The sequence below is a fragment of the Tyto alba genome, unplaced genomic scaffold, assembly GCF_018691265.1.
Source record: "Tyto alba isolate M040663 unplaced genomic scaffold, T.alba_DEE_v4.0 Super-Scaffold_42, whole genome shotgun sequence".
In the NCBI taxonomy this organism is placed as follows: Eukaryota; Metazoa; Chordata; class Aves; order Strigiformes; family Tytonidae; genus Tyto; species Tyto alba.
This window is the reverse complement of record NW_024881318.1, coordinates 6647224-6662481: the sequence shown is the minus strand read 5'-3', so window position 1 is coordinate 6662481 and position 15258 is coordinate 6647224. Positions and strand designations below refer to the sequence as shown.

Sequence of the window (15258 nt, the reverse complement as noted above, 5' to 3'; positions counted from 1 at the left end):
GGTCTCTCTAAGAGATCTAAGATATACACATAAAAAGGTACACATTTTATACCTAGTAAATTTCTGTATGGCATATTTAGCTTCTGTCATATGAAATGTCTTCCAATTAATCATTTCATCTTTGTCATAGACAAGACTTGCTAAATACACAGAGTCATCTCATGTCAAGTCAATAAATATATACCCCTACAGGTTCCAATCTTACTCCACTGATATACACTCAGACAAGAAAGCTCTAATATTTTATTTCTGATTGTTTTCCATCGGCAAAAGGAAGAAAGCAGAAAGAACACCCAGATAATTTTGGGACTGCTCTATGGAAGAAAATACAAGCACAGGGCAGCATTAGAACCAAAAAGTGAATAGAAAAGAGAGAACAGAATTAAAGTAGTCATTCATTCAGAGCATACTCATGATTTTCCCAAAAAACTGTGTCAAATCTAAAAGAGAATGCTAAAACAATTTTCAGATAACAGCTATAACACATTTGTTATATGGAAATCATTACTGACACCAGTCAAATACCAGTCAAATCTAGTTTGCACTATGATTAATACAAAGTTTAAAAGTAGTTGGGATGAATGTGCAAATACAGAAATTAAGGTCATAGACCAGATGCAGTTTCTCTCCTTTGGAAATTATTTTAAGCATCAAGGGGCTAGGTGTCCAAATCATTCCTATGCCACCAGACCCTCTAACTCTTACTTAGCAAAACACACCCGCAAAGTGATTTGATACTTATATGGCATATAATGAACTTACACAGGCACCTTAGTGGGATTTCTGCACAACATGAATCAAGAGCAGACTGCATTATACTTACAAACACAACCCTTGCCTCTCGCACAGCAGTTGCTATGAATTAAGTTGAGAAAGTCAAAGGGGTAAAATGCAAGTCCTTCGTCTAAATGTATATACATATCAGGACCAGAATAGCAGTTCTAGAAGTACTCTAAGTTATTAAATAAAAAGCACTTTCATTAACCAATAATAAATACTAATTACAGTAAATAAACCAGTCTTCAAACAACCTGCCTCCAAAGATAAAATTTCCCTTCAAAAGGGAGAATGGATGCAGCTTGTACAATGTAAATAAAAGTACCACATATAACCGAAAATAATTAGATGACTGAAGTGTTGACCAAGGAAAAACTAGACTTTTTTTTTTTTTAAAGTGGAAGTGAAGTGTAGGTTCAAGTATGCCCCTCTGGTAATAGATGGAGTTATTAAACAAAAGCGCAAGGCAATGCTACAAACTAAGCACTGTGCTAGGCACCACCAGAATACCTACAAATTGGAATCCACAAAGTAATGAAAATTGAAATGTAGATATGATTAGAGAAATGTGACTTTACAAAGCATGTGATACAGCTGTAAGCAAGCACTATATAAAAACCAAAATAAGTATTAAAGAATTTTTAAAGAATCAAAAGCATGCAACTGATTTTTTTTTTTTTTACTCATTTGTTCACAGGATAGCCTAAACATTTAGTAATTTCTTAAGTGGTTGTAACAATTTCAAACATAACAGCACTTACCTTGGTATTGTCACACATTTTGTATTGCAATTCTGAGTGGTAATTGCCTTCTCAAGCTCATCCAGCTGTCCTGTTTTCTTTAGCTTCTTGACCAAGCTTTTCACCGCTTTTTCACACCACTTTTCCTCCTGACCATTCTGCTCACCACCACCAGCCCCTCCAGAGCCACCAGCAGATTTTTTCCACCCCAGAAGTCTCTTCACAACTGGTGGAGTGAATGGCAATATGGATGACATGACTTTCACCAGACAGAACACTCAGCAAGCAATAAATTAGAGATTCCGTCTGATCCCTAAAAACACAAACCAAAACAGACACATTAGCACTGAGGTTCCACATGAAACAAATACCTTGCTTTGGACCTTTCATTACAAAATGCCATATGACACTGCGTCCCAAAACAAGTCAGATAATAGTTCGGAAGTAGTCTGCATCATAGTTAGGTACATCCTCAATAAAGTTCAAATGCAAGTTCGCTGCAGACTCTTCCAACAGTTAGTGCAGACTAAGGTTATTGCTGGGTTAGACGTTTAATTTTTCAAATCTTTCTTAGCTAAAGCCAACTCCAGAAAGTACAGAAGTTAACTTGAGTCTAGCTTTGCACCTGGGCTGGCTGTTTTTAGTAATTTATTAAATTTCTCCACAAGTGATTAACAAATTTCATACACATATATGCATGTTCTGCCCATCTCCAAATTAATTTAGCAAGCAAAGTTGTGTTTGGAATGTCATTTAGTCATTAAGGCTTGACAGAAATCTTTCAACAGCCATTTCACAAGCCTTTTCTCATATTGTAATGTTTTCAATAACTACCAATTTTTGTTCCACTGGTGACACTGACTTGAAATTCACTCATAAATTTGGTTATAAACTTATTCCCATCTTTCAATCTACAGTTCAGTGGCCTACAGATAATGAATCTTCTCAACTGGCAGTACCTCATCGTGTCTTTCAAATTCATTAAAGGATATTTAAAACCTTAGTTTGCGGGCATCTGAGTAGTAGAATTGTCTGTTTTGAATTCTGATAGCCTTTCATTCAGTAGCAACTACCTGATTAGAAGGTTTATATAAAGTGAAATATTAGGAGAGGTGCTGAAATTTTGGCTGTTTATCATTCACTGCTATTTGCACTTCAAATCTTTTAAAATAGAAATGATAACCATTTCGAAAAAGCATCTTCTTTTTGCAGCTTCTATTAGGCTACTTTTAGGTATTAAAACATAAGCCCCAAATCAACCATATTATTTCAGGCAGACAGCTGTTAGAAATTGCTTGAGGACATAATGGTCCTATGGTTAGAAGTATGGCATTAAAGCTGAAAACAACCTTATTTCCAGGCAGCAAATGGGTATTTGAACTCCACAAAATTACCTTATTTTCAGGCTGTAAAAGTTCAGTCAACTGAAAACACCTTGTTTTAGCTAAGAGCTAACACTACCTTCAGGCTACCCTATTTGAGCTTTCAAGGCAGCTTACATGCCTCTCCATCCTGTCCAGGTGTACTCCTTGCCTCTATCCAAAATACACCAGTTTCATCTTACTGAAATTTCCCATCTGCAAAACAGCACGGTTGATTTGGGATACTTCTGGCTACAGTATTCATGACTAATTTATGCCTTGTCATATCTTTGTGGTTTCAGTAAACACCAACAAGTTGACAAACACTAAATTATATTCCTCAGGTAACTTTAAATCATAACTTTTCAACTTACACAAAATGGAACGTTCAGTAAGAATGACATTTCAGTCTCAACTAAATTATACCTCCATAAACAAGCTTCTAAGAGCACATAAAATATGACTGAAGCAAGAATTGTAGTTTTCTGGGGTCAAGGAAACAGAGGTTCCAATTAACAGTGACTCAAGATTAACATTGATTCAATATAATCTATCCTAAATTCGGGAATCACGGAGTGGTTTGGTTTGAAAGAGGCCTTTAAAAATCATCTAGTCCACCCCCCTGCCCCGGGCAGGGCCCCCTTCCCCCAGCCCAGGGTGCTCCCAGCCCCGTCCAACCTGGCCTTGAACCCTTCCAGGGAGGGGGCAGCCACAGCTGCTCTGGGCACCCTGGGCCAGTGCTTCACCATCCTTAACATAAAAAATTTCTTCCTTATATCTGATCTAAAACTACTTTCTTTCAGTTTAAAACTGTTGCTCCTTGCCTTGTCAGTAGAGGCCTTGGTAAAAAGTCGAAGCATTCACCTTCACACAAGACTTCGCACAAGACGAAAAGAACTTTGATTCTTACAGTAATGTTAAATTATTACCAAATACTCTGTTTTCCGCATGTTTGGAACTGCTCGAACACCTGGGAGTAAAACACATTAGACCTCTAATGCAGCACAACAAGTAGCTCCAGAAATGGAATAGGCTTGCATGGCCTCAGCTGTTTTAAGAAACACTCACAGTAGGTTTCTGAAACATGAAACAGTAGTCACTCAGAGCTTTATAAAAAGACCTCAACATTTGAGCAAGGTCAACATTAGATGCTTCAGAGGCATATGCAAGAACTTCAGAAAGATCAAACCAGAGAGGATAGCCTCTTTTGCTTCAAAGATCACATTTTAAACACTAGCAATTGATGGTGTAATATCTGAACATTAAATTCAATGCTGACAGAAAGAGGCAACCAAGTACCACTATCATTGCTCATTCACACACCAATTCTTCTCCCATTGATGGAGCTCACTGACACATAATATACGTATTTCCTGTTCTTTAGCTTCAAATTTGACACCTTTCAATGCCCCAGAATACTCCTTTGATTGTCAGCCTTATAGAACACACACTTCAGTAGGGTCTCATTTACCACCAAGGTAAATTGCCTATTCTTCCAGGCCCTCTAAACATTCTCAATGCTTTTATCTAATTTTTCAGCTTTGCAGTACTGCTTGTGATAAGGTGTCCAATTTTGCAGTCTTCTCTCCCTTAAGACATAACACTAATCTATATATCATTTTCTGTATTCGCTGTTTTTTTTAAGCTAAAATTTGCCTTTCTGTTTCAAATACACGTTGAATCATTTAAGTGTTACAGCAGGAAAGAATTTAGAAAAAACCCATACATTTTAGTTTTTCTTTACATTTGAACTCTCATACTGACATAACAGAGGAAAAAAAAAAACAAAAAAACAAAAAAAAAAAACAAAAAAACAAACACACCAAAACCAAGCCAAAACAAACCCAAAACAACAAAAAAACCTTTCTTTTCCCATTTCCAAAAGATTGTAAGCTCAGACCTAACTAATCAGAAATTTCCAGATCCTGTATTTAGTTTTAGCCAATTCCCTTACAGCCGTGTCCTCATCCAGCTTCTACAGAAGCAATCAGAAAGCACAGGTTGATCTGCTACCTGTGGAAATTAGCTTTTTTTAATAAAAATATCAAAAACAAAACAAAACAACAAAACAAACACAAAAAACTCCACAAAGGGACATGCTTAAAGAGCCCTTTATTACAATTATTATTGCAGTTTAGCAGCTATTTAAAAAAAAACCCACCACCACTCAACATATACCACAGCTGCAGACTAAGAGTCTGGGAGGTTTAAATTTCTTTCTTCTAGCTATTGTTTCACCATGTCAGGGATTTGCCAGAAGTATCAATAAGAATGTCACTAAATTATTCCAGTAGTGACCCTGTATCTTTCAAAGGCTGAGCAGAGAATGTGACACAAGTAGGACAGGACTTCACTCAGCTTAATACTTCAGCCGATTGTGATGAGTACGCACAGGAGAATATTTCAAGCATCTTAATTTATGCTAAAGTCACACAGCATCAGGCCTAGAGGAGGCACTGCAAAGTGCAAGGCATGGTTAGGTTGAATTATGAGCAATTTGGATAAATGAAAATTATGCAAGGAAAAAGCAGCAATAAAGGAATTAATCAGAAAGACCCTACTGGGTCAGGAGTGGCACATCCAGCCTACTGCTCTGTCTCCGAAGGTGGTAAAAGGACACTCTACTCAAGGAAGCACATGAACCTGGCAGTTTTACATAGCCTGTTCTCATAATTCTTCAGCATCTTGAACTGTTACAGCAGGAATTCAAAGACTACGTTCCTAACTATTTCCTTTATCTGCCATTTACAGACCTGTTGTCCACAAATTCATCTAACCACTTTTTAAACCTGCTTTCACAACCTCTTGGTGCAGACAGCACCAGAATTCAACTGTTTAAAATAACTACTTTTGGCTATTTTAATTTATTCTCTTCTCAGTTTCAGAAAGTGCCTCTTGTTCTACCACTGCAAGCTTTGCTGAAGAACTGCTTGTATTCATCTAGTCCGCAAGCTTCACGATTCTGTACGTTTGAATCATGTCCCTCCCTCAAATAGAGGGCTATCAGTCTTTTGTCACAAAGAAAGTATCTGAACACAGTTCATACAGTTTGGGAAGCTCCTCTGAACAGATGCCAAGCCTGAAAGCTTTACTGATTCAGTTAAATTACAAGTACTTGAAAACATTGCATAAGGACTATCTAAAGACCACAGAAAAATTCTATCAGTCTAAGGTTACCTTTTCACTTATCTTTTTTGTCATATCATCCTAAAGCTCTCAGTACTATAATCAAAATAAAAAGTACAAAGACAGAAATCTACACCTCATGAGGAGATTTGGAGACAGAAGGCGGACAGCACATGTCTGCTGCTGAACATCTGGCAGGAGCTCAAATAAAAATGAGTGCTACATTTGTGTTGGGTTCTAACTGTATCCATGCAGACAATCTCAAACACCATGTTTATACTAATAGGTTCAGCAGTCACTGTTGCAGATCATTTTTGACCAGCAAATCCCATTTCAATTCATCACCTGTAACTTTTGCCTTCAAACTGATACAGAATTTCAAGGAGTTTCAATCTTTGCTCCTCAAGAAGCATCCTCTCATACACTGTCACTGCTGACACTAACTCCTTACTAAAAACATTCCTCCAATCTTTTTCATTGTATGCTTTCTTCATCCAAAAAGAACTATAAAATGCTTTTTCCCAAAATGTACCCAGAAAACAATCTTTGCCAACACTGGAAGAAATATTTCCACATTTCTAAAATGGCTGCAGATTAAATACATGCTAAATATGTAATAACCCTTCTTCCTTGCAGTACAGTTTTTGTGATTTCCTTGTAGTCTACAGCCAATCATCTCCAAAACCAGAGTACTCATTTACAGCCTGTGCTTTTACGGACCTTAGAAGTGCTTTGCCATCGCTTATTCTTTGCGCCATCTCTCCTTTGTTCACTCTCTTCCACCGAGGCCCAACACCATAGCCCAAATCCAATCTTTTACCTTCCTTTGTACTATTTCCAATTTCCACTACAACACACCAACATACTGGAACTCTGTGAGTAACTGCAGGGAGATTTTCAAGACCCCTTTCTGAGCTCAACTACAGTTGAATGATTAGTATCAAGGCAGCAGGGCAATACATAGCAGAAAGCTTCCACTATTTTATCCCTTTCCACGTTCTCTGGACTGTGCCTTAAAACTGAAGCTCTGAATACTCAAAGAAAGCTCACTCTGTTGCCCAGAGAGGTACAAGTGTTTCTTCAGATTGCTGGAACATAGGGAGCACGTGCTGTTATTCCCAATGGATTAATACTGGAAAATTTACAAATTGCCTAACTTTGGTGGTATTTGTTTCATCTCTGCCCCCGTAGTGTATCTCTGCTTCCTGATGCACACGTTTCTATAGTTGGTCAAACAGTGTCATAGTTGGCAAGTTTTAAAGTCACAGTTTGAGTCATGTCTGCTATTATTCCATTCTACTGTTGTTTTCTGGAATAAGTATTAAATATTAAGCCCATGATCCCAGCAATAACTAAGCATAAAAGATGAAGAAAACCTTAAGGGCAGCATTCTAGCAGACTAAAATCTTCAAGGGAAATTCTCCTTTCCTGAGTGTCTGGAACATACTATAAACACACTGGTGCTACCAAAAATATCAAGTGACTTCTGGCTAATTTATTCTAAAGCCTTATGCAACATATTTCATATCAGTCTGCTTATTCATCTTAAACTTGAAATAAAGAAATCTGATCTCTCCTGGTTTTACTAGAAGTATTCTGGCTTACAGGAATTTCATTTGTGAGAGCTCTTCTGGAATAAAGAGGACAGAACTTAAGCTCCTGAGGAAAGAAGATCGAGGAAAATAATTTGTGGTATTTGAGAAAGAGTCTACAAGCGAACTTCCACCCTATTTTAGTGCCATTTTTGTGATTTTTTTTTTCAAAAGCAATGTTTTTTTCATTAATCCTGGAATTTGAACAAGATTCTTTACTAATTTCACCAAGTGCACAACGTTTCAGATCTTTTACATGAGGGAATATCCACCCTTTCCCTTCACAGGAGCCCCCGTGATATTACTGGCTTCACAATAAGGTAACATTAATTGAAGCACAGTCTATTTAAGCCAGCACCAAGACCTTATGTTAGGCTAAACAATACTGAGAGTTGAAGTTTTAAAGGGCATAGCTAATACGCTACTGCATGTGTCTCCTATATTTAGTCATTAAGGCTTAGAGAAACAACAAACCAAGTATTTTATCTTGCATTGAATAGAAGCAAAATAAAATTAATTTATTATCTGCTTCTGTATCCTCTAGGATGTGTTATTCCAAACAAGAAGACAGTTTATTCTCAGTGGAATCTGAGAAAGTTCTCCCCAGTGTTAATGATCTCAACTCACAGGAAACCTGGTATGAAGTTCAAACTAAAAATCAAAGCCAGTCTTTTCCCTTTCAGATATAATTCACTCTAGTTAAAGCACTCAGTACAACAGACAAGAGAAGACATTTCACATCTCCTATTGCAGCCACAGCCCCTCCAAAAACTGCCTTTTGAGATTTCAGAAGTGCTAATTCTCTCTTCCCCTAGAAATGCATATCAAAGACACCTGGTTTTGTCATACTCAAACCTGCTGCCACATACATACTTTTCTGAAGAAAAACAACACAAGAAAGTGAGATGGTGCCCAGTCTTCTTTCCTCAGAGAGTCCTCAGAGTAGGACAGCTTCAAGTATTCCCTTACTGGTTTTTGGGTGTTTGGGGTTTTTTGCTTTGGGGAAGGTGGGGATGAAGAGCTGGGGGAAGGGGAATCCATCCCTACTGAGCAGTGCCCTCAGATCCACCTCCCAGTTCAGCCTTTCAGCCAATTAGGCCAGCAGTGGGGAGTGGCTCTGAAGAGCTCCCTCCCAAGGGGCTCCATCTGGACCGCAGCTCCATCTGGCCAGCTCACGGGCCAAAGCTCCCAGAAGTAAAGCCAAGGTCCTGGTACAGCTCTGACACAAGACACGAAGTTCAAGGGCAAGCTGCCTGTGACCGGAAGGGGGTGGGGGAGCGTGGGGGACAGGAGCAAAGAAAATTTTTCCTCTGGGTCAGCTTTAGAATGAGGATTTTGCAATGTGCCTGTACACAGAATCAATTTACACATTAATTTTTAGGTTTATTTTGCTCTAGTATTGCAATGCATCTTGCAACTCTGTATAACTCTATTACCTTCATACAGCTCACTGAAAACAGAACTACCCATCCACTTTGAAAGTAGATTTTTTTTTTCTCATTCATTTCATGAAGTTTGATTATGAATCAATTGGGAAAACTTGTGTTTATCATACACAGAACTAAAATAAGTAAAATCATGATGTTATAAAAGCTTAAAAAGCTGGATTTCTTCAGTTACTAAGATCTACTGAAAATTACAGACAAATGTAATAACGAAAAGCTATATTGCTATTACAAAATTAGCACACTGTATGTAACACATGCATTCATAGTATACTAAAATTGCATGCAACTAGTGACATGAGAAGAGATGTTAATTTTACTGACCTTTGATTAAACTACTAATAGGACCGATGTATTTTAGCAACTCTCCTAAAATTACAAAAGAGGAAAATTACAACTGCAGTCAGCTAATCCACCTGATTCTGCAAAGCAGAAAACTTTTTCCAGGTACCTAGTATTATGAACAACCTCACAGTACTGCTCCTTGAAACTAAAAGGCCTTAATAGCCCCACAAAAGCACTGAATGAACTTTCCAAACCACAGCAGTTTAAGCCCGTCTCACCTCATTTGACTAAAATTTTCCAGGTGCAACTGGCAAGTGTCAGTTTCATTATTTTAGAAAATAAATACTCCCAGGCTAAATTTGACAGGAATATTCACAGAACTGATTATCAGGTGCCCAGGTACCTGTTTCAGGCTTTAACTGTATGGTTTAGCAGCTTCTCCGCTTCGTTAAACCACAAACAATTGCACCTAACAGTTAGTTAATGCAAGTTCACTTGCAATACAGGCCTAACATAAACGTTCTTCAAACAGGCCAGTCCCCCACCCCCTTGATAAGCAGAGTTCTCTTAGCACTGAAAAGTGTCTTATGTTAAGCTTGCATTGCTCCAGCAGAATTAAATCAAGCTTGAGCCCCAGACTAAACTGATAGGAGACCCAGGAACTGCTCTCTGAGTCTCTTGGTCTTACTTCACACTGTGGCTGTCAAACACACATAATCATAATAAACTGTCATCTGGAACAAATCCTTACTGTTTGTAACACAGTTTCTCCACTGGAAATGGAGAGAGCAATGTTTAGGAAGGTTTTCTGCGGTTGCCAATTTCTTCTAGCCCAGAGAGTATTGAACACAGGGCTGCCTGTACTCTCCATTCTATTTCAAAAAACTAATCCCATCGCATGACCTGCAGCAATTCAGTTTAACAAATCAACAATTACAAATATTTTGGCAAAGTAAGCTTAGGTATTGTTTGCCTCTCGGCACAGTTCACAACCAGTTTGTGGCTTTATGATAAAAGTCATTAAATCCAATCTGAAAAGCAGAATTTACAGCTCACTTAGCAAGTCAGGCCCATAAATGGATTCTTTCAATTACAGGGCATTTACATGCACAATCATTAAAGCAGCATTGAATACATTTGAAAACTCTAGAATACTTTTTATAACAATTAAAACTTTGTGTACTGTTCTTTATATAAGCAAAACTTAGGAATTCTCTTCAGTCTCAAGCAGAGCTCAGATTCATTGTTATCCAGAACCTACTATAAAGCCTGTTCTCCCAGTACTTCTGTGGGAAAGGGATTAGAGAGATGGAAAGAAGTTTTGTTTTTTAAAGTTGCTCTCAGTAGCAGAAATTTTTTGAGCTCCAATAAACTCAATTATATCAACTGGTGCTCAACATTTCTGAAAGATCAAGTGGAACGGGAAGATGGAGGAGGACCCAGGAGGGCCTTTCATTTGGAAATTCATTGTGTAGTTCAAGCTTATTTGATTTTGTTCATGAATCTATCTTCTGGGTGGAGGAAAAGAACAGTTAAGAGACCAATTTTTTTAATCTAATTTTTTCAGTTGTGTTCTCCTTTTTATCATCAAACAGAACCTCAGGAAAGCTGACAAATGCTTCTCCAAGATTATGCTACATACTCCCAGCTTCTTCCATAAAGAAAACTGGACCTTCAAACACTTTTTTTCATTTCAGTGACTATCAGTGTAGCCCAAGTCTGACCCACTCAACTGCAAAACAACAATCAACTAGCAGGTTACTGAACTAAACATCCCAGTATATTGCTAAACATGTGCTTAGACTCATCTTTGAGTTAATTTTAAACCACCTTGAATGAGATCCTCTTCTTCCTCTTTTTAAAGGCATTTGTAACTAATGCTATCTTTCATCATGATAGTGCTAAGCAAATGGGGGGAACAGACTTCAAAAACCTCCCCTTTACTTACATTCTCACTCCCGTCTAATTCATGAGAGTTTGTAGATGTTAAAGTTTCAAAGCTACATCTCAGAACACACACACATACACAAATAATCTACTCATGCACCATGCAAGCTCCAACGCTGCCATAAAGCATAAGAAAGTCTAAACAGCAACCCTGTTCTGCTAAGAGAAGCCTTTCACCTTAACAACAAGAGGGTTTTTTTCAGTCTGGAGAGCAGAGCAAAGAATAATCAGCCTCTCACTACACAGTCCAGCCCCCACAGAAATAATGTCATGAATCAGACTAAAAGTACAGCTCTCCAGGCTAAGAGAGGAACACTTAAGAACAGACAAACCTGCTGTTATGTGCGGTCTCCTAATAAGCTGTCATTATATACCTCTTGCTACAGATGGAATCTGACTTGCTTATAACCATGAACTGTGATAACATGAGCTCTACACGCAATATACACAGGCTGCAGCATCCACTAGCAGCGTTTTCAGAAATACTAGTTTGGTAAACTCAGTAAGTAAAACTTGTTCTTAATGCTATCTACTTGTTTGTAAAGTATTTGAAAAGAGCACAACATACATGTGCTGGTGTTTGTTTTTTTTTTTTTTTTTTTAAGTCAAAAACCGTGACGGACAACCAAAAAGGCATGAGACTAGGCTGCAGTCTGAATCCCAGCTGTTCGATTCAACAGCTCTCCAAGATTATCACAAGGGCTCTTCACTCACCCACTTTTTTTCCTTCTTTTATTTCCCCAGAGTAAAGACTAAAAGACTGTACTGTGTCACGCTTTTTCTCTTCCCCTCCATCCCCCACAAAAAATTACAAATAGGACTTCTACAACTCTGCAGTAACACCAACTACTTGCATCTATCACAACACAACTTCTCCCATGTGCTTATCTAGGTAGATGAAACACTGAGCACATTATGTTTGTTTACATTTTACAATGCATAGATAGCTACAGCATTAAAACCAGTGCCATGAAGAAAACCACTAGTCGCAATTCGCCTGTGCATGTTTTATGCAGGCAGCACGTATTTCCCATCCGTGGCTCTGGACAAGGAGCGGAACAGACAAAAGGGCACTGGCCGAAGAGAAGCCTTGCCATCCTAAACACTTCTTTGCAACTCGATCCTAACTTTCTCCACCACCCCGGCACGAAGTTTTGCACACCTGATCTCTGCAAGAAAAAACAGACCGGGCAGAGAGGGAGGGGAAGGAGAAGCAGAACTTTTTTTTTTTTTTTTTCCTCTTCTTTCTTTCTCCCGCCCCTCACCCTCCAACACACACACAGGCAGGCACAAGCCGCCCCTTCCCACCCTTCACCGCCCCGCGTGGGGGGCTCCTCCGGCGTGTGGGCGGCGGAGGGTGAGGGGGGGGGGTGTGTGTGACAGCCACCTCCCCCACACACCCCCGCCCCGCTTCCCCTCACGCCCACCCGACAGGGCCCGCCCCACGCCGCCGTTTCCCCCCCCTCCCCAAAACCCCCGGGGCCCACCGCGGCCGCGTCCCACCACAACAAAGCGGGAGGAGGGCGTGGGGAGGCGCCCCCCCACCCTCCGCCAACCGACCCCCCCCCCTCCTCCCGCCGCTGGGGCCAAGCCCGTTCCCTCCGCAGCCCTTACGCAGCCGGCGGGGCACCTCTTCCCGGAGGAGCGGCCGCCCGCCGTGCCCCCCTCCCGCAGCGCGGCCCGCCGAAACCGCCCCGGGACCAACCTCTTCCTCGGCGAGCTGCGCGGCCGCCCTCCTCCCTCAGCGGTGCCTTCCCGTGCGCGCCCGCCCCCCCGCCCCGCGTCCATTGGCTGCCGCCGCGCCCCGCCCCACGGGGCGCTGGGCGAGCGGGTGGGTCACTGGCTGCGCCGCCCGTCACTTCGGGAGCAGCTGGCGGGGATTGGGCAAGCGGGCGACCCCGGCCCCAAGACGAGACGCCGATTGGCGAATTGAGCCGCTAATCGAGTCCCGGCGGCGGGCGGGTCAAAAAAAAAAAAAAAAAAAAAAGAAAAAAACGCGAGGAGGGTGGGCGGTGCTGCGTGCCCCGCGCGGCGGGGGCGGGGCGGCGGCGCTCATTGGGCGCGCTGGCTTGTCACTCGTCTCCCCGCGCGCCTGCTGGGGGCGGTTGATCGGCAATGGAGAAGCGGAGCGGCGGTTTGGGTGGCCCGCAGGCGCGCAGCCGCACTGGCGGCGGGATCGGGCGGCGGTGGCGGTGCGGTGCCTGTCCCCTTCCGCTCCGCGGGCGGGTGGGAGCTGAGAAAAAGTAGTGCGTGCTTTCCCGCCAGAAATTACCTCAGGGACGGCGGGGGGTCCGGCCCGGGGACACCTCCTGCCTTCGAGCGGGCAATACAGCCGGCACTAAAGCGGAGTTTAAATGCTCCTTGCACGAGGGAGGGCAAAGCCTCTCGCCTCAGGGGGCCGGTGCAGGGCGGGCGCCATGGTGGCCCCTCAGGGGGCCAGGACGCAGCTCCGTCCCCACATAGTGGAGGTGGCGTGTCGCTGCTCCCCGGACCCTCACCAACCCCCCGTTTCCCTGATCTCATCCCAAAACAGGTTTAACCCGCCCACGGCTTCATTCTCCTGTGATGGTTTAACAGCCCCCACGGCGAGGGCGGGCCCTGCTGCCATCCTGAGGGTCCCCGCGGTGTGACGTTGAGGTAAAGGCTGCCCACCCTCCCCCTGCACCAGGCGCAGGGCTGCTTCCCCCACCTTCAGTGCCTCTCAAGAGAGCTATTTTCCCCTTGCATTGGTTTGTTGTTGTTTTGTTTTGTTTTGTTTTGTTTTTTTTTAGTGCCTGCCTTCGGTGGGCTCTTAAGAGCTTTAACCACCTGCAATGTGGTTATGATGCAATACAATCAAATTCCTGCACCTAAGTAAATGCCCAGGTTCACCACAAGTAAATCAGAGCCTGTTGACTGCAACTGTGCGGCTGGGGACCCATCAGCATGCAAAACCCATCGCTACTTGCTCTGCAGAGGTCCTTGGGGTGATGCCCAGTAGGTTCCCCAAAGCATGAGTGGGAAGCCACAAGATGGGAGTTTAATGAGGTTGCTTTGGGTGAAAAGATATGTTCCAGCTTTGCTGTAAGTCTGCTGGAGGTGCTCTGGTTTTCCACTTCCACAATTAGATACTTTTCTTTATTCCTCCGTCCATACATCTCAACTGCAAGCTACTTCCTTTATACCTGAAGTCACATCTCACCAGCGTTAACTGCTTTCCAGAGACATGATCCTCTTCCAGGCTGAAATGGTTTCTGCACTGGGTGACGTAGGTGTTATGATTCAGCATCTTGGGCATGTATCCCATCTCCACTGGCTTGGTGTTCTCAAGAGCCAGGTGAGGCAACTCTCCCATCATTTAGCCCTTCTGACAGAATGATAGATGTGTACTCACAGAAGTCTCCCTCTTGCCTCGTCTGTGCTTGGATTTTCCCAGCTTGAAACAGACAAGTAGTTTACAAGTTTTCTGTTGTATTTACTCCCCTTGTTCCATCAGTTTGAGATTCAAGCTGGTCATGAGATAAACACAAAAGTAAAATGGAGAAGATACCCTCTGCAGACAATGCAGAGCTGCTAACAGATTACCATCATGTTTCTGAAAGATAAGGAGGTGTTCCAGGCATGCTGTACCTGGAAACAGATACAGGCTATTCAGCCAGCACAGCACTTGCTTTGTGGAGGTTTCAATGGATTCAGTGAGAATTTTTTTCTATGAACAGCAGGTTAATTAAGCTCAGTTTTTCTATGGATTTGTGTCAGACATTCCATTCACCTCCTCGCTGCAATAAATCCACAGCCCTCTCTGCTCTTATTTCACTGAGGCTGACTTCTGATATATTCAAAGCTTCCTTCTATGTCCCCAATCTACTTTTATCAGCTTGCCGTCTGGGCACAGAGTGGCACATGTTATGGCTGGCCCAAGGCTACACATGCGCTGGCTGGCCAACTGCTCACTGTTTCTCTACTGCTGAGGAAGCCAAACAGTGCTGATAAGGGCTGAGCTTTC

General features: G+C 42.0%; 1 protein-coding gene across 6 annotated transcripts in view; it reads right to left on the bottom strand.

Annotated features, from left to right (window-relative positions):
* Window positions 1–13043, bottom strand: part of SMAD2 (SMAD family member 2) — a 51815-nt gene extending 38772 nt beyond the window's left edge. For 2 of the 6 annotated variants that reach the window (XM_042804575.1, XM_033011135.2), the window contains exons 1-2: window positions 9366–12663; window positions 1539–1830 (exon numbers count right to left, since the gene is read on the bottom strand). In XM_042804575.1, coding sequence (XP_042660509.1) covers window positions 1539–1774 — 236 coding nt within the window. In that variant the 5' untranslated portion in view covers window positions 1775–1830; window positions 9366–12663. Of the gene's footprint in view, window positions 1–1538; window positions 1831–9365; window positions 12664–12887 lie in introns of those variants that run through there. The other 4 variants (XM_042804574.1, XM_042804572.1, XM_042804573.1 and 1 more) reach the window with 4 other exon arrangements.
* Window positions 13044–15258: the final 2215 nt, after the last annotated feature.